This window comes from Megalobrama amblycephala, linkage group LG1, assembly GCF_018812025.1.
Source record: "Megalobrama amblycephala isolate DHTTF-2021 linkage group LG1, ASM1881202v1, whole genome shotgun sequence".
Classification (NCBI taxonomy): Eukaryota; Metazoa; Chordata; class Actinopteri; order Cypriniformes; family Xenocyprididae; genus Megalobrama; species Megalobrama amblycephala.
The window spans coordinates 6,475,668-6,495,712 of record NC_063044.1 but is presented as its reverse complement, the minus strand read 5'-3'; the positions used below and the strand labels follow the sequence as shown (position 1 = coordinate 6,495,712).

The 20,045-nt window shown below is 36.8% G+C and overlaps 3 protein-coding genes across 6 annotated transcripts in view; 2 read left to right on the top strand and 1 right to left on the bottom strand.

The window, feature by feature from the left end:
- The window catches only part of coro7 (coronin 7), a 187,274-nt gene that overhangs the window by 116,365 nt on the left and 50,864 nt on the right, over positions 1 to 20,045 (top strand). The gene's annotated exons all lie outside the window — the stretch shown is intronic.
- The window catches only part of vasnb (vasorin b), a 38,028-nt gene that overhangs the window by 16,570 nt on the left and 1,413 nt on the right, over positions 1 to 20,045 (bottom strand). The window contains 1 exon segment of the mRNA XM_048181269.1: positions 3,622 to 3,691. The gene's annotated coding sequence lies outside the window, so the exon portion shown is untranslated.
- Positions 6,039 to 13,506, top strand: LOC125262488. 2 transcript variants are annotated; one of them, XM_048181287.1, is made up of 6 exons: positions 6,039 to 6,377; positions 7,666 to 7,736; positions 10,692 to 11,749; positions 11,858 to 12,013; positions 12,096 to 12,194; positions 12,879 to 13,506. In XM_048181287.1, the coding sequence occupies exons 3-6, from the start codon at positions 10,700 to 10,702 to the stop codon at positions 13,161 to 13,163; spliced, it is 1,590 nt and encodes a 529-aa protein (XP_048037244.1). In that variant the 5' UTR covers positions 6,039 to 6,377; positions 7,666 to 7,736; positions 10,692 to 10,699; the 3' UTR covers positions 13,164 to 13,506. The 2 variants fall into 2 exon arrangements, with proteins under 2 accessions (XP_048037244.1, XP_048037237.1); XM_048181280.1 differs by lacking the exon at positions 6,039 to 6,377 and adding an exon at positions 6,421 to 7,051.

The following is a 20,045-nucleotide window of genomic DNA, read 5'->3' as shown; positions in this document are numbered from 1 at the left end:
TTTGCACTGGAAAACACGTAAAAAATGTTTGTTTTTTGTGCAGGTGCAAAGTGGTCTCTTCTTTCCCAATATCCTCAGACACGCTAACCAAGTGCTCTGGAAACACTCTGCCCTGCTTTAAACATTCAATTTGACCAATCCCATGAGTCTCTTCACGTTCACCCATCCTTCAGCACACCGAGATCGGCCCTTGTCGTGCACAAGCGGCCTCTCGCCAACGGGTAGATGGAAAGCACATGCTCTATATCCGTCATACCTCACTAACACATAACGCACACAGAGTGGCACATCTATTACAGTCTTGTATTTGAGTGTAAACATCTGGAACGTAAATGCAAGGTGTGTGTTCACGTGTAAGGGTCTGTTTTTAGGTTAGGTAAATCTTAGCATTGTGCTTGTAAGTCATGTTGTGTAAGCTAAGTCTAATTGAACACCTTGGCTCTACTCTTGCGCAAACGAAGCAGACGATTGAGGGCTGCTCGAGCAACTTTTCCAAACACTAACACACCGCAGTGTGTACACAAGGGGGAACTGGATACAGAATGTAGAGAAACACTCGCAGGCTCAGCGTAAAACAAATATGAGCAGGATGTCACTATGTGCAGGAGTATCGAGTAACGTCAACTTCAGCTTTTATGCTAAAAGGCAACAGAGGTGTTGACGCTTCCAGAGAGAGAAGAATTTCATACCATTTGGGACAGATCGAAATTCCTTTAGTTGCAGGAATATTTGTGTGTACGTACATGAACAACATGTAATTGCCTTGTCCCTCTCTTTCTTTTTGTCTTTTTCTCTTTACTTACAGGGATCAACAATAAGGTTTTTATACATAAGCATTTACATTTTTGCATGAAATAGAATACCATATATTAGTGCTGTCAAAACGATTAATCGCATCTAACTAGTTATTTACATAAAAGTGTGTGTATGTACTGTATATGTGTCCATATATATATATATATATATATATATATATATATATATATATATATATATACAGTGCTTCCCACACATGTACTTTATTTGGGCGGGCCGCCCAGGTTTATTAACGGCCGCCCAAGTAGGCTATATTTGGAGACATTTATGTTTTTATTATTTTTATCCTCATATACTTTTGTATCCTCCCAAGATAATGAACCCACCTGCGATCGATTAACTAGTGGAAAATACGCATTTCATACCTGCTCGTTATGTGTGCGTCAGAACTGTTTTCACAAAGAGCGCTGCATGTTGCAAAGTCACAAGGCCGCGCTGTTGCGCGTTCTACAAGCTCACGCAACAGCGCTTCAGACTGCTTCAAAGTGATTGTCAATCAACGAAAAGCTGCGCATTTATGCCAAGCGATTGCTAATGAACTCAAGTTGATGAATTATGACAATGTCTACTTTATGGCCTTTATATAATATGTTTAAGACGATTGTAAGAATCTGAAAGATCAGCCTGCAATAGTACAGACATTTCAAAATAAGAGTCCCGGTGAATTTCGGGCTTGTTTATAATTAAAAAGTTTTTTCTTCTTCTTCTGGGCATTATTTTGGTTACACAATAAATTGTATTTAAATTGATTTTAATTAAATTCATAGTAAATTATTGTAGTCTCCTCCACAGGAAGAAAAGACATTCATTATTTAAATTTTACTAGTAAAATCTGTGTTCCATTCACTGAATTCCATTCACACACACACACATATATATATATATATATATATATACATATATACATGAAAATGTTAAATATTATTTTTATCATTATCATTTTATCATAATTGCTGAGCCCTATCTTCTGTGTCTAGGTCAAGGGGGAACAGGAATGAGTGGCCTGAGGCATGTGCCGGGCTGTTGGGACAGGCCATGACAGGGTGAGGGGAGTTAGTTGGGTTTTATAAACCCTTGTCCCACCTCAGGCGGTACAATACACAAACCCCCATCTTCTAAAAGAGCTTAAGGGCTTGAGTGCTGCTACATGCTCGGTCAGGCTGTGCAGATATGCTTGATGAGACACACTCACTTTATACAAACACAACCACACCAGGGGGGCGATTATAGCCAGCTTTCACTATTGACAGCTCAAGCGCACACTGGACTCTTCGAAAACTTTCAAGCATCCTGTTCCTGGAGATCTAAACTGAATCCCAATAGTAGTTCTGTGAGATGAGGTTTAGTGCATTCCAAATCATAGCATGTTGAAAACTGTGTGCTTGCAGCTATTTTTAAAGATCATTTTGGCAGTATGTGACAAAGGTGTCTGTAGTATCAAGATATAATTTTTTAATGGCACTGTAATTTGTCCCAATATTGACACAGTTTTCTCAGCTAACAGGGAACATTCTTAGAACTTTGGCTAATGTTTTGTCAAGGTTCTCTCAAAGTTATTATGAACAAACATTCTTCCATTAATAGAATGTTTGTTCAATGTTACATGGTCTTTAATAACATTCTCAAAACATTAGCACAAAAAGGTTATTTACTGTATACGTCATTCATGGAATGTTTTTTTCTGAAGCGTTTTAGTTTGACATTCATCTAATGTTTTTTTAAACGTTACTAACTACTTGTTTCAGAACATTTAAAATGAATCATAATGTTTGCAAAATGATCAAATGGAATTTCCATTAATGTTTTCTCTTATGTTGCAGAACCGGGAAAGCGTTTTTAAAAAACTGGACGTTTTGAACATTGTAGTGTTTTCAAAAATTGAAATTTTAAAAATGTGACGCTTTGAGTGCTGTTGAGCGGATTCATAAACACCTCTGATTGGCCATTGTGTTCACGCACTCAACAGATATGTCTGTGATTGGCTACAATGATCAATGCATGGGAGGGTTTGAAAACAGCCGTCTATCAGCGGATCCCTAATATATCCGCTGATAGACGCCTGCTTTCAAATGCTCCCATGTGTATCTGTCTAAGCAGTTGGTCAACTAAGAGCATCAATGATGTCTATTTACAACATGTTTTTGAAGCGCTGATCATTGTAGCCAATCACAGACATACCTGTTGAGCGCGTGAACACAAGGGCCAATCAGAGGTGTTTATGAATCCACTCAAAGCGTCACATTTTTAAAATTTCAGTATCGACTTTGTATCGACGTCAGTACTTTTGACAACATTCAGAAATAATGTTTTCATAACTAAATGGGAACATTAGCAAAATTTTCTTAGAACACATTTTTGTTAGCTGGGTTACTACATACTCAAACATTTGTACTTTTCATAGCCAGCAAATTATGTACATGTATAAGCATGCAAATTGAAAAAGAGTGCGCTGTAATTTTCCACTGAACCCAAAGACCCTGATTAGCTGGTTCAGGTGTGTTCGATTTGAGTTGGACCTGAACCTGAGCAGCACGGGTTCAAACTAAAGCTTACACATACACACATTTACTCACTAAACAACTTTTCATTAAGCTCTCAATCTAATTTCAGAGGGGGTTTTATTGAGACGGGATGTTTTGTGGGTTTTTTTGCTACAACTCAAGCCAAATGTATGGGTTTGGAAGCTGCATGCGCCAGATCGTTTCAGCATCTCCTCAATTCTGCCTCTTTAGTTTGTCTCACAAAGCTCCTAAAAGTGTTTTCACATGTCATTTGCATTGAAGACAGGTAGATGTGCAGACTCACCAGGGTGTGTGTGTGTGTAAGGCGGGACGCTGGCTCTCCTCTCCTCGGTCTCCTTCTCTCTGTGCTGGATCTGTAAGAGTAGGAGAAGGTCAAAGGTTCAGTAAGCGTCACACAGCTGTTTGTCCGACTTTAGGTCCGGGCTGGTATGCTTCAGGAAGTGTATTTTGGGGGGATAAGAGGGTGCACGCACAGGCCTGTCTGCATGTTTGTGTCCCACAGATGAATGATCACCCCCCTCTCTTTATTAGTGCCGTTCTTCTGGTTTTTAGTATTAAGTTTTCTTTGACTACTTCCTTTGTATTTTGCACATTCTTACATGTTTTTTTCACATGTGCTAAAAGCATTGATTTGATTTTGTTCCTCTTTCTAAGTTGCTTTGAATAAAAGCATCTGCTAAGTGCATGAATGGAAATGTGATGTGAAGATTTTAGGTAATAGGCGGTTGAGCAGGAATTCTGCCGGTTAAGGCAATATCAGCGTGTTTGCAATGGAAAGAAAGTGAGCTGCAGTCTTTAGAAGTGGAGATTCGAGAGGTGTTGAATGGAGTCGAGTGAAGCGATGCAGGCTGTCCAGAGTGTTTATCTGACACACACACACACACACACACACACACACACACACTTAGTGCAGGAATGCAGGCTGACAACTTCACTCGCAGTCACTGTCTTGCAGTATCGATTCAGATGTGTTATAATATGTGACCATGGACACAAAACCAGTCATAATCTGAAAGCTGAATGTGATGTATGCTTTCTTTGATTTCTTTGATTTGGCCGGGAAAATCTATTTTTTTTTATTTGAAAATCTGGAATCTGAGGGTGCAAAAAATATCAAAATATTGAGAAAATCGTCCAAATGAAGTCTTTAGCAATGCATATCCACGCACAATAATAAATCTTTGATATATTTACAGTAGAAAATTTACAAATGATCTACATGGAACATGATCTTTACTTTACTTATCCTAATGATTTTTGGAATAAAGGAAAAATCGATAATTTTGACCCATAAAATGTATTGTTGGCTATTGCTACAAATATCCCCGTGCAACTTATAACTGGTTTTGTGGTCCAGGGTCTCATATGTGTATTCATGTTGTTTCTGTTAATTCATTTGCTGTTTCTGTCTTCATGTTCAGTCGTCTCAGAAGCAGGTTCTGTTTATTTTACTCTGTGTGTTTGGATTCACTTAACTTGACTTTGGTTACAAAATTGTCCCCAGAAGTGAGCTAAATCTAACAATGATCCAGTTATTCCCTCAAACATAAAACTGTTGAATTATATATATATATATATATATATATATATATATATATATATACATATTCCAGCCCATATTTCACTTCAAAATTCAAAGAAAATAATACAATATTGCATTATTTTATATTTATTCAATATTTTTAATTCAATTCAACGCCTTTCTCCATTTATACAACACATATACTATCATGATATATGAATATTTTACAATTTAAATAATAATATATTATTGTTTTTATATCATGGTAGGCAGAATGTCATTTCTTTCTTTTTTATTTAGGAGTGACCCTGACAGGTTTTGTGAGATTTATACTTACACGGTATTCCAAGATACTTCAAAGAATAACATGTAAGTCATTACTTCTCTGACTGACATTGCGAGAGGACAGAAGTGATTTTCTGATGTTGTACCGTGCATAGGGGTGTGTTATCTGATCAAACCGCATCCAAAACACACATGCACAACCTGTTTTCCTCATCTGCCTCAGGCCACATCGTGTGTGACTCTTTGACGGTCCTTTCAACACATCTGTGATGACCAGGTTGTTTATTTCACTTGTATAATTTACTGTGTTTATACAGAAACTAATCAAATATCAAGGAATTTATCATGTGGCTCCTCGATGGAAGTAATACATTTACCCAACCTTTCAAACAACAAATGACTTTAAGTGTCATATTTCTAAAAGATGCAAATCAGACAGTAAAGTCCTCTGACGTAAAGAGGGGAATTTTAGTACTTAGGGTCAGTAAGATTTGTTTTTTTAAAATTAATACTTTTATTCAGCAATGTCACTTTAAATTGAACAGTAAAAAGTGACAGTAAAGGCAATTATAATGTTACAAAATATTTCTATTTCAAATAAATAATGTTTTTTTGAACTTTATTTATCAAAGAAAGTGGGGGAAAATGTATCATGGTTTCCACAAAGATATTAAGCATCACAACTGATTTCAACACTGATAATAATCAAAAATGTAATTTCATATCATTTCTGGAGGATCATGTGACACATGAAAAGTCAGCTTTGACATTGGGATATCTCAGAAAATTATTTTTGCTTGAAATATATAATAAATGCATTCTTGTTGAGCATAAAAGACTTAAAATCTTGGTTGTGTAAATTTTTAAAAAATTATATATACACTGTAAAAAATGAATCATGGGTCTTGTAATTTTCATTAAAAAAAATAACGTGATAATTAAATATAATGGGTACATTTCATTATTGAAATTGTGGTTTTGTGTTTGATAGAATATATTAAGAAGATTTCACTAATAAAACCAAGAGATACGTTTTCCTCTTTTATTTAAGAAAATGTGTGCAATTTTTAGGCTTAATTTGAGTAAAATAAACTAATAAAATTAAGAAAAATTTCACCGATTTATTTTAAGAGAATTGGTTCAATTATGCGGTTAGAGACACCATTTGAAAGTGAACGGCAGTGATCAGAAGACATTTTTGGCGGAGGGGTCGAACGTCAATCACATAAGAGGTAAGCTTATAACTATGCTTCTCATTATTTCTTAAAGCTCTTTCATAGACCAGTTATGTTCACTCTTGTTCAGTAGCATCGCTGAGGTCGCATATTTTAGTTGTCATGCCGATGCCTATAAGGCAAAATAGATGAGATGAGTTGTCTTAAATCAACGAAAACAAATTATATGACTTGCGAAACTGTGAACGATTGTCTTATCTCCAGTGTGTACAACACCACCACATGCTTGTGCTGTGGCTAGAATATTGATTGCTAAAATAAATCGTCGTCAATGTGCTAACGTTATATTCTCCATAGGCCATCGGTAAGCTTGATATTGGGAAGATTAATAGATGTAACTTTTTAAACCTTCAAATTACGTCTTTCGAAATATAATAATGTATGACAATTTAAAAATAATCTTCTAGAGAAGAGTAATAATAATTAAAAAAATATATAATAATACAGATGGCACGATGTAATATTGCGTTCATACTCGAAGCCAGATGGCGCCCTCTCTTGCAGTATTCTGTACGCGATGTCCCAACTCGTTCATAGAAGTAGACTCTCCCGCAAATATCCTCGACCTCGTGTAGAAATTCTCTGGCTAAAACGCTAAAACCATGACTAAAACAGCCAGCAGTCGTGACCATGATCGTGAAGATATTATCTTTTTCTGCAAACCATCTCGGGTATGTTTATAAGAATATAGTGTATTTTTAATGTAATGTTAAATTATGTAGTATATCATACCAGATTACAGAATATGTATCGTAACTGTGGAGCAAATTTAATCTGTAGCATTGCGATTTATAAATTAATTAATTTGAAATATAACTTTGTCAGACATGTTTTAGCTGCATTGTGTTTCTAAACCTCAACAAGGTCAATTTAATTTGGTTATTAAAAATACATTTTATGAAAAATAATTTCTAAAACATTTATAAGACAGCCTTAACTTTTTTTGTATTTGTTTATGATTCTAATTACAAATTGAAGCAAACTGAAATGTTAAAATGAGACCACATTAGCCTTCTAGCCCAAAGGCTTAATAAACTAACTTATATCTATTTTAATTTGGTATGCTATAAGTTTGTGTTAAAGGGCGGTGCAGGTTAACAGATTATTGTAATCATGTTTGAGGTGAAAATATCTAATTGAACTGAAATTAATTATAACTTTTAAAAATGTTGCAATTAAAAAGGTTCATTATTGTACATTACACTGACATTTTACACTTGTTTAAAAAAGTGTAAGCTTTGCATAAATAAAATATTCTATAATTAAATTTTTTTTTTCTTTACAGATCAACGTGAGGCTCCTTGTAGCAGTGTCTTAAGCATTCAGCAACGTGAGGATCCTTGTAGCGGTGTCTTTGTAAGCATTCATGTATTTTCAGTGCAAGTGGTGCCTTTTGAAATCATGGTGTGGCAGTGCAAGGTTTGCCAATTGACAGCATCTTCAAAAGGAGCTCTTTTGAGGCACTACAGACTACAGCATGAGCCATTTACCCATAGCCATACTATACCTTGCCCACATTACAATTGTCCATGCTCTTTCAAGACGCATGGTGCCCTTCGCACACATCTAAGTAGGAATCATTTAAATGAAGACACTTTGGAGCCAGGGGCAGTAATTTCCTTTAACTGTAACATTTGTAATACACCACATTCTTCTGAAAAGGACTATTTTCAACATTTAGGTCAACACCTCAGGAGTTACGAAACTGTAGAATGTGTATTTTCTGGGTGTGATTTTAAGACAAACGTTTATGGGACTTTTGTGACACACAAAAGCAGAAAACACAATCCTCATTCTACCAATGATTTTAAGGCTGAGGTGATTGTGTTAAGCAAGTCCAGGCATCATTCATTTGCTCCTGATCCACACTGTCAGGATTCAGAAGGAATCACTGGAGAAAGCGATGACCAGATTCCAGATGACCAGATTCCAAACGTGTCACTAACAATTCTTAATAAATTAGCCCTGTTACTGTTGAAGCTGGAGAGTGTTTATAATGTCTCTGCTAGATGTATTGATAATTTGGTAGGGGAGCTCCAGTTTATTTCTTCTCTGACGCCATGCCAAGATGTGCGAAACATTGTTGATTCAAATTTAAGAAAGAATAACTGTTTTCTCAGTGAAGATAGTATCAGTGAGTTCGTTGATGAACTTTGTAAGGTTAACCCCATAAGGACAGCACTAGATGAAAAAGGTCCCCTTGGCACTTCTTTCAAGAGAAGACAATATTTTAAGGACAATTTTAAGGTTGTTGAACCTGTGGAATATATTTTGGATGCTGCTGAAAGTAGATCCTATCAGTATGTACCTATTCTCCAGACCTTGCAACAGGTGTTGAATAACAAGCACATAAGCTTGGAAACATCTCCACAGTGTTCAAGTGTCCCATCAACATTCGACTCTTTTGTTCAAGGCAAATATTTCACTGAAAACATTTTTTTTGCCGAGGATGAGATGAAAATATCTCTGATATTATATGTTGATGACTTTGAGGTGTGCAATCCACTTGGAACTTCCAAGAAAAAGCACAAAATCACTGCAGTTTATTGGCTTTTGGCAAATATGCCACCAGAATTGCGATCTGCTCTTACATCGATACATTTGGCTGTTCTCAGCAAAGCTGAAGATGTAAGGAGATTTGGATATGATGTCATCTTAGAACATCTTTTGAATGACCTTTGTACATTGGAACAAGAAGGGGTTTTTATTGCTAGATACGGAAAAAACATCAAAGGGACTGTGCTTAATGTTGTAGCAGACAACCTTGGTGCCCATGCTGTTGGTGGTTTAGTTGAAAGTTTTAATGCAGATTATATCTGTCGATTCTGCCTTGGCCACCATGCTGAATTCCAGGAAAAGGAAGTGAGATCAGGTGCTTTTCCTCCAAGAACTAGAGAAGATTATGCAAGCCATGTTCAGACTGTGAATGAACATCCTACACTGACCCATTGCTATGGTGTCAAAAAGGTTTGTCCGTTGACCAACAAACTGAAGCATTTTCACTTTACTACTGGCTATCCCCCAGACATAGCCCATGACTTATTTGAAGGTGTCATTCCTGTGGAGCTAGCACTGTGCCTCTCTGTTCTTGTAAAGAAGAAATATTTCACTTTAAGTGAACTCAATGAGGCAATTGCTTTATTTCCCTACAAATGGACGGACAAAACAAATAGCCCTCACACAATACCTGAAAATTTTGCCAAACGTCGAAGTGTAGGGGGCAATATGCATGAGAACTGGGCTCTTATCCGACTTCTGCCATTCTTGATTGGGTCCAAGGTACCTTTAGGTGAACCTGCTTGGCAAATTCTCATGACTTTAAAAGACATTGTTGAACTGGTCGTGTCACCTGTCCACACTGCAGAAACTATCGGTTATCTGGACTCAAAAATTTCAGAACATCGGCATCAATTTCTTGAACTTTTCCCACATGAAAGACTGCTCCCAAAACACCACTTCTTGGAGCATTATCCTCAGTTGATTGAGTGTTTTGGTCCAGTAGTTGGACTTTGGACCATACGTTTTGAATCTAAGCATAGCTTTTTCAAGCGTGTAGTGAGACATACGTCAAATTTCAAAAATGTATTGCTGTCCCTTGCTACAAGGCATCAACTAATGATTGGTTACCACTTGCATGCCAGTCCTGAGAAGACTTCATTGTATGTGAATAAAGTTTCCAATATGCAATTGGAGCTTCTGCATGTGGATGTACAGCAGGCCATAAGAAACATTTCAAATCAAGCAAGTGTCCCTTTAACCACTTCAGTGACTTACTGCGGAACAGTATACAAAGTGGGGATGATTCTGCCTTATGGCTGCACTGGAGGTTTACCTGACTTTGCTGAAATTATGCAGATTGTCATTTTGGACAAAAGTATTAGTTTCATTGTTAAGACTTTCAGTGCTTTGTATGATGAACATCTGAGATCTTACTATCTTCAGTCAAGTGGGGATGTGCGTCTTGTTGAGTTTAAGGCACTTTGTGATTGGTATCCTCTGGCCGCTTATTGTTTAGGTCAAAACCGCTTGGTCACACTGAAACATCATATCTGCTGTTCTTATTAAATGGTCAGGCTGAGCAAACATTAAATGCCTGACTGCCTCTTGTACAAATAATGTTAAGCCTAAGATCCATGAATACAAGAATGGCAATGATGGAAAGTTACGACATTGGATTTTATCTACAGATATCCCTAAATGGTTTACATTTTGTGGTTTGTAACTTTAGGTCAATAGTTGTTTGGTTTTTTGCTCTTACTTCATATACATATATATATATATATTTTTTTTTTTTTTTTTTTTGACTTTCAGATGACAGCATGGACCCTGCAGCACTAAGAGTTCTTATTGAACAGGAAATCAGGAAGTTAATCCTTCCCTCAGGAATCCCAAAAACTTTGGATGAACTGAGGAAAGCTGTTAAGGAGGAATTTAATATCACTGATGATTTCTCTCTTCAGTATAAAGATGCTGACTTCAACGACTTCTTTACCCTTACATCCACTGACCAAATTCAGCACAAAGATACTATCAAAGTTGTATTCTCTTCTCCCATTGTTCTAACACTGTTTGCAGAAGGTGAAGGAAACCTCAGTGCCAGTACATCACTGTCAGCAGATGAAGAATCTTCTATTTCTACTGCATGTTCAGTTGATGACGCTGTCCCATGTGAATCCACATTCACTTCTTCTGTAGAAACAGTCATCATTGCCCCCCCACAAAGTACCACAAGCAGGTTGCCATGGCCTGATGACTTCCCTATCCCATCTTTTTCTCCAGAAGTAGAGATGGTGCTCAAAAAGGCTATGGAGAGTTACAAGACAGATGGTAGCCTTCTAAATGTCCAAACTGTGAAGAGGGATATCAATGAGCATTTAGTTAAGGCTATGTACACCTACACAGCATATCCTTCTGGGATGCAGATTGCAAGTGTGACTGAAGCACTGATCCGAAAATACCCATGTCTGAAGGAACCAGGCTCTTTATCTGGCTTTCATGGCTGGCAAATGAGCCTGAAGTACAAGATGGCTGATTACAGAAGACGACTCAGCAAGTTTGGTTGTCCTGAAGTTGCATGCAACACATTGAAAAAGAAGAACCCTGAGGACAGGAAGCCTGCCAAAAATGTCAAAAAACCTCGTAAGGCAGAAGTGAATTATCTACCACCTTACCCAGCTGGGGAAAATCAGGAAAGTTTGGAACAAGAGAGAGTTGATCTACTGACTGAAGTGAAAAAGAGGGACAATACCATTGTGGTCAACGAAAAAATGTCAAAAACCTTTGCTCTCCGAAGACATGAGGTGGTTGAACTTTGTCCCAGTGTTGCAGAATTCAAAGATCGCTGGCCTGCTCTATTTGACCTTCTCCAGGTAAAAAAATTGTCATGAAACACCATCACAGACAAAAATGTAGTTATGTGCTGAACATATCCATAGTCAATATTTACCTGTTTTATTTATTTATTTATTTTTTTTCAGATTAATGAAGAATTTAGGAGAATCACCACTCTGCACCTAGAACCAAAATTTATGAAGATGTTGGACTTCTACACTCCTAAACTTTTGGCCATATTCACTTGCAGAGGAGGACTACTGGGCCGGACTTTAAAGGAGAAAATTGAACCCATGATGCAGGTACTTTCATAACATCAATTATTATTATAAAAAAATTAAAATAATTTGGGTGACGCTAATTTACAAACTTTTGTCACATCAGAATCCTGATAAAAACATCGACATGATGAGAGACGTTGTCCTCCGTTGCTTGATTTTTTATCTGGGTGAAAAAGAGGATGACCTCATCCAAGAGTACAATGCAAGTGACTACAATTATTCTATATATTTATGGTGTTTTGAGAAATGTATTTGTACATTGTTTTTATTTAAAAAAAAAATAGAAATGCAACTTAAACAATCTTTTTTTTTTCAATTAAATTATATAAAGCTAATGTGAAAATATTTAACACAAAATAGATTTTTTGTCAGCCACTATATGAAAAAAGGTAACACTTTATTTTGATGGTCCACTTTAGACATTCTACTGACTATAAGTAACTGCAACTACATGTTAACTAATCTATTAACCCTAACCTAGCAGTCTACTAATACTCTGAGTTAGTTGACATGTAGTTACTTACAGGTAGTAGAATGTCTATAGTGGACCATCAAAATTTAACCCTACCCCTACAATAGTGTCACTAAATGTAATTTTAATTTATTTTTTTCTTCCTGAATACACCCTCTGACATTGCTGAAACTGTACTTATGTTATTGTGACAGTCTTTGTGGTCCACTGAAACACAATATTTTTATGTGTCAGTGATTACAAAGAAAATAAACTATAATGGTTTGCTTGTAGTTGTCTTTTTAAGCTGTTATAAGATTTTTTATTTTTTGAAAGTGTTTGTTTTACAACGTACACAAATTAACTTTATAATTATGGACAGACTTCTAATGAGATGGACAAGATAAGAATACTTATTTAATGTTTATTTTACAGTGTGACAATGGAGATATCCTGCAGCACATAATGAAAATTGCCATCTGCAAGAGGGATTATCAGGAGGATTTCAGCATCATCTTGGAGGGGGTGCAAGTCATGGCTGGCTTGGAAAATCTGGCAAGAGCCTGTGCTGTTCTTCTTGGACTCACATATGCACTTAACCTCACCTACCCGAAAGAACTTAGGCACACTTTTGAGGCCTTTCAGAAGCTCTTCTTGGAACTGGATGTTTGCAAGTTTTCACCAAAAATACTAACACTTAAAAACAAACTCATGACTTAGATTGAGACAATGCATTATTACCAAGTTCTGGTGAAAAGTAAACTGCATTGATTGATGAACGTTTAATATTGTTCTACATACAAGCTTTCAGAAAGTACAAATGTTTTACAAAGTCTTGCTACAAGTTATTCTCAAGTTTTAGTCCATAATGTGACTTTTCTAACAGAAAAATGTTGCATACAAATTTGTATGCACAAGTTTTACAAAATGATCTTTCTCATGGAAAATGTTGGCATTTTTTAATTTTATTTTCATATCTTAAAACTGCTGACTTACATTTTATACAGATTTGTTTTATTTGTGCAAAAAAAAGAAAGATTAAAAGCATGTTTGATAACAAAAAGTGCATTATGTATTCATTATTATCTTAACCTGAAAAAAACAGTAAATGTTATAATTAAGTAAATTTCATTCATACAAATGAGTAAATTCTGCTTGATTTATTTGTGAGACAACTTAAATTAAAAAAGCACATTCCACTAATAATATTAAATTCATCATGTGCCATAGGCTAAATAATTTAGGAATTTTTACTTAATTTATTTGGGTAAATTTCACTAAAAAAAACAACCTTAAAATCTACTCAAATATAATACGTGTAATATTGTTACCATAATTTTTTTAAGCAGATAGCATGTAATATTTTTTACAGTGTATAAAAAATGGTGAAAATTATTGTGTGTGTGTATTATATATAGGTTGTGTGTGTGAGTGCGTGTGTTTTGGACGTGGTTTGATCAGATAATCATTACTCTCCTCTCTCCATGTGATTTCATCTTCTAAGTAATGACTTACATGTTATTCTTTGTATCTTGGAATACCATGTAAGTATAAATCTCACAAAACCTGTCAGGGTCATATTTCACTCCTAAATAAAAAAGAAAGAAATGACATTCTGGCTACCATGATATAAAAACAATAATATATTATTATTTAAATAGTAAAATATTCATATATCATGATAGTATAAATTTCTCAATTTACTCAGCATTTTTATTCAGTGTTGCTTGCCAATTCTTTTTATGAAATGTACTTGTTAATTCTGAATTAAAATTGTTTCTACACTAAATTTTCTTCCGTGTGTGATAATGATAATGACAATTTGAGTGTGAAGTGTCATTCTGAATGTTACAGCTCAAAAGAGGAGTGATTCACTGTGGTATTTTGTTAAGTAGGAATGTTTTTGAAGATTAGTAACGCACAAACACATTTTCTTTCTTTCAGTGATTCAGTCGGCAACACCTCGAGTATTAAATATGGCTCGTTGACGTGCCTCCGCACTTCTGCAACACCTGAAACTGGATATTTGCTCAAAGTGTGTCTGACTCAACACCAAAATACACCTCTGAGGCGCTGAGTTACACGCGTCAGGCACACTCGCTCTTCAGCGCTTTAACTAGGTCATGTGTTTCTATCTATGTTTCTCACTAAATGCTCAGCAGTATCTGTCAGAGGCCTTGTTTTACATCTGGTATTAAAATTGATTGGATCACAGGTAGATGAGGGAGACACATTCCCATTTACATTAGGTCAGTAGGCGGAGAGTAGGGGTCTTCTGTGGCTGTTCGAACCATTTGACCACATGAGCGTCTACACTACGAAAGCAATACAGTCAAACACGTTTTCGACTACCTCTGGAAGTGGACCCCGTTTACACCTATATTTAGCGCCGCCGGATCAGCAAAAACGCATCTTAAAGGGGTCCTTGATTATGATTTTACTTTTTTAACTTTAGTTAGTGTGTAATGTTGCTGTTTGAGAATAAACAACATCTGCAAAGTTACGACACTCAAAGTTCACAGAAATCACTTTTTAAGGACTGCAACAAACGGCTGGTAGGGACTACAACAAGCTTCTACCCCAAAATTTACATAAACCCCACCCCCAGGAACATGCAACAAAGGGGGGTGAGGCCATGTTGAGCTGCTTTAGAGAAGAGGAAGAGTTGTTGTAGTCGAGTGTTGTTACCATGCCGTCATTTTACGCCGGACTGCTTCACAAATGAAGGTCAATTCAACGCTGGATTTGCTAGTCGATGAGTTGAATCAACTCCACAGCAACTACATAAATTTATCCACTAACCGTTCAGAAACGTCCAGTTTCATTCTAAAAGTTGTAACTTCTTCCTGAGTCTCTCCATCAGTGTCGACTACGGTTTGAACAATGTAAGGCTGAACACCGTTACTGACAAACGTCATTTTGGCTGCGTGAGATTCTCCAGTTTTGTTGTTGTTGAGCAACCGAAGCGCGAGCTGTTAAAGCTCCTCCTCCTTCTGGAAAGGGGGCCGGGAGCAGCAGCTCATTTGCATTTAAAGGGACACTCACAAAAACGGCGGGTTTTTGCTCACACTCAAAGAGGGGCAAATTTGACAAACTATAATAAATGATCTGTGGGGTATTTTGAGCTGAAACTTCACAGACACATTCTGGGGACACCAGAGACTTATATTACATCTTGTAAAAGGGGCATTATAGGTCCCCTTTCATACCAGGTGTAAACAGGGCTAGAGACTCGCAGTAGTTTGTATTTAGAAGCAGTCGTTCTGAGTTTTGGGTGGTTCTGTTGTGGCCTGAAGTCATCTGCTGATAAAATGGCCAAATTACAGTTGTCAACAGCTTATGCTTAGAGTCCACATTAGATTGAAAGAAACATACAGTGGTGGGTGGTATCAGATTAGTGTTATGTCTATACAGCTGCACAAAAGGCATTTTTGAAACTCTCTTAATCTTGGTTATGCAAACTATTTTGCAAACACACAGATACACAGTGGCCATGTCACCCATGTAGGCTGAAAGCAGATATGAGTGCTGTTAACCTCTACTGAAATAGCTGCAGAGGAAACGGCACATGACGAGACACACTTCAGAGATACGGCGGGGGTCCGCGGGGGACGTGTGCTTGTACTATAGCAGGATAAATCCACAGTACTGGGTTTGTGTTTGTGCAAACCCTGCAAGCACAGTTCACCGACACATTCCACATCTTCACCCTCAGGCTCAAACAAACAGCGACCCACACACATCTTCTACGCGACCGGCCGAATCTAAACATTTAAACAAGAACAGAACATCTTAAACTAACACTTATTCTGCACTTATCAGTTTCTGGGTGAAGTCAAATAAGTTAATGTTCATCGGGGCGCTGTGTTTGAATTCGCATTAGCCATTAATAGCGGCCGGTGGAGTATTTGACCTGGCGTAGAGTTCAGGGTCGTGGTCGCTGGAACTGCTGCTCTGCGTCTTCGGTTCAAGGCTCATTTCCTAATTACAGTTCAGTCAGGAGGTAATTACAGCCTTAGATTAAAGTCATTTTCTTTTTTTACTGCCTGGCGAAAATGCGGCAATTTGCGGCGGCTCGCGCGGATGTGCTCCCCCCACCCTTCGCCTCCTGAGGGGAAATAGTTTGGTGGACAAACCGGCATTTTTCTGATTTTTGCCATATTCGTAGTGGACCAAATCAGCTCTAGAAAGAGCTATATAGGAAAATATAGGGAGCATTTGACAAACGGCTGTGTTTAAGCTATTTGGGGTTTGAGCTACAGCTGAGAGACTACTGCATGTGTGTGTACTTATAGCGAGGTTTGATGTGGCTCTTCAGAACGCATCATTTGGCTTCATCCATCAAGGTCTTCTTCAGTTTGGTTTGGCAGTGACGACGGGTGACTTGGGTTGCACACACACACTGCTTGGTCAGCATGGCTTTGAAGCCTGAGGTCTGATTTAAGAGCGCTAAATCCACCTAGAAGATCCCGAACGCTCCTATCAACCACACACACATGCCATGTTGCATGCATGCAATTAGAATTGAGGTTTGTCCTGATGCTTTCTGATGGGCTTTTGCTGTTTTCCCTGGCATTCTTTCACAAGTGTTGCTTTTTCTGCCCTGTCGACTCCGTCAAGCCACCCGCTGTTTGACTAACCCCGTCTCTCGGTCCTCTTTACGCCCCTTCGCCCCCTCCCCTGCCTTCACCTCCAGCCTGACTTTTAACCTCTTAATCCTGCATTGTGAAGGACAGGCAAGCAGAAAACGGGCTGCTAATTGGTATGAAAGGGAACCAAAATCAGCAGGACAGCACAAATCCGATCATGTGGGAACAAGAGCATGGAAACACCTTTCCAATTTTGCCCTGACAGTGTGTCATTTCAGCTCAAGAATGAATGAATACTAAATAAATGGGTTTTGGGTTTTTCAGTGTTATTTTATTTTAATGTTATTGTATCTATTTTGTTGTAGAATCTTTAGCATCTTTTGCTGTACAATCTTTTAATATACAATCTTTTAGAATGTTTTATTGTAGAATGTTTTAGTTGTTTGGTGTAGAATCTTTTAGAATATTTTTGTAGAATCTTTTAAAATCTTTTAGAAACCTTTTAGTAGAGTCTTTTATTGTAGAATCTTTTTGTGAAATCTTTTAAAATCTTTTAATGTAGAATCTTTTAGAAACATTTTAGTAGAGTCTTGTAGAATCTTTTAATGTACAATCTTTAAGAAACATTTACTGTAGAATCTTTTAGTATCTTTTTGTAGAATCTTTTAGTCTCTGTTTAGTAGTCTTTTATTGTAGAATCTTTTAAAATCTTTTATTGTAGAATTTGTTAGTCTTTTGTTGTAGAATATTTTAGAATCTGTAATTATAAAAACTTTTAGATTATTTTATTAGATTTTTTTATCATTTTTATTGTAGAATTTTTGTAGAATCTCTTAGAAACTTTTAATGTACTCTTAAAAAAAACTTTTACTTTTAAAATCTTTTAGAATCTTTTTAGTTTAGTCTTTTAGAGCCTTTTTGCACAATCTTTTAGAATATTTTAGAACCTATTATTTTAGAATATTTATGAATATGACACAGTCATATTTCAAGTATTTTGTCTCAGCGCTATACCCAGCAGGACAAATTAAACAAGAGCTTGAACAAGATTTTTACATTTTATTAAAATTATGCATGCAAAGCTTGCTGCTGTTGCTAGGGTCTTGTGGGTTGTTACCAGGCAGTTGCTAGGGTGTTGCCAGGGTAGCTGCTAAGTGGTTACTTGCTAGTCCAAATGCTAACAGTCTACATGAAATTCTGATCCCTAGATATGGCCCCTAGTAAACCTGATTACTTAGTAAAGTAAGCAGCACACTTCTTCTCAACAATAGCTGCATGATTTGAGGAATCATTAATGTCAGTAGCACAATAGTAGACAAGTTACATACTGAAATTTAGTACTTGGTGTTAGGGTTTTGTTTAAGTGGGAACAGTAGTAATAGTAAATATGAGGAGCCTTTATATGGAGAGACAGATATAGTGTCATGCCACGGTTAAGAAATTCAGAGACACAAGGAGGGGGTCTTTAAGATAGCTTTTAGATGTCTCTGTTTTCCTTGGCAGAGTCGTGTTTGTGTGTGTGTGTGTAGCAGTGGTTCTGTTCTGCGCTGAGAGTGATGTTGTTTAGACAGAACGGTAGGGAAATACCATAGGGATGTTATTTTGACACTGTGAGGAAAGCTGGCACGAGGAGCTTGATTTGCCACATACATGACCTCAGACTCACATTCTAGCAGCATATCAGATTATATCAAAACAGGAGGTTATTTTACATTATTACATCATTGAATGTTATTTTTTAAGAAGTATAGTTTGGGTTTTGTGAATGATGACAGAATTTTCATTTTGTTTTTCCAGAATGTTCTTTATATTGACACTGATGGTTCCATGAAGAACCTTAAACATCAATGGAACCTTTCTAATGTACAAAAGTTCTTTATAGTGGAGAGTTCTTCACACTAAGAAGAAAGGGGTTCTTTTAAGAACTTTTCCATGAAAAATCCTTTTGAGGAACCAAAAATGGCTCTTTAATGGCATTGTTGCAACATATACCCCATTTATTTGCAAGATACCATAAGCCAGTGAAGAATAAACTTGTAAAATGATATAACAGGAAAGTTTAAAGTTTTACTCCACTCACAGCTCCTTAATTAAGTCTCTCAGACAGGAATATTTGCTTTTCCCTCAAGTTTCATCCTTTCTCATATCCTGTGCACCATGTTCTCTCACCTTCCGTTTTGTCTTCTCAACGTCTACACAAACTCCTCTCTGGGCTTCTCTCTTTGACATTTACAAGTGCCAAGGAATTTAGGAAGCCACTAGAAAGTATGAAACCCTGAACTGCACGCACATCCATCCATAGAGTCTGATGCTTATTATCCTACACGGTTTCACATATGAATTAAAATATATTATGTATTGAAAGTCCTCAATTCCTCTCAACACAAAACCTCAAATTTTGTGTCAGAGTCCAGCCTTGTGCTCAGACAAATGCTTTTCTGTGACAAACTTCATTGAGTGTTGCATTTTAAAAGGTTTTTATTGCTTCTGAGTATAGTGTTGGGCTTGCCTCTAAACTTAATTAAATGCAATTAAACACTAAACGAACACATGTTTGAATGACACTGCTCACGAGGCGCCTGCTTTCCATATCAGCTTTGCTATCGTAAACTGGTGCTGAAATCTGCAATTACACTGGCAGAGATAAATATACAGAATCGTAACAGACATGTGTTTCACATTTCCTTCATTCTCTACGTGGATTGATCGCTGACTTTTGGTAGTGCAAATGTTTTTGTGACGGTAATATGTCAAGATTTGGTCACTTTTTGTTCCGAAAAAGTGTTTAAAGGTCTGTCTAACATTATTCTTCAGGAAGTATGCAGAACAAACCCATTAACATCTGAATATGTTTAACATAATTGAAAGATTTATGCGTGTTTTGTTTGTCTTTCTTTTTATTTATATCCTAAAATATACTACTTGTGACTTGTGCTTAGAAGAGCATCTGTCAAGCTTTCCCTGTTTCTGCCCTCAGCTCTGTATTGTATTAGTTTTTTATCACATAGTTTAT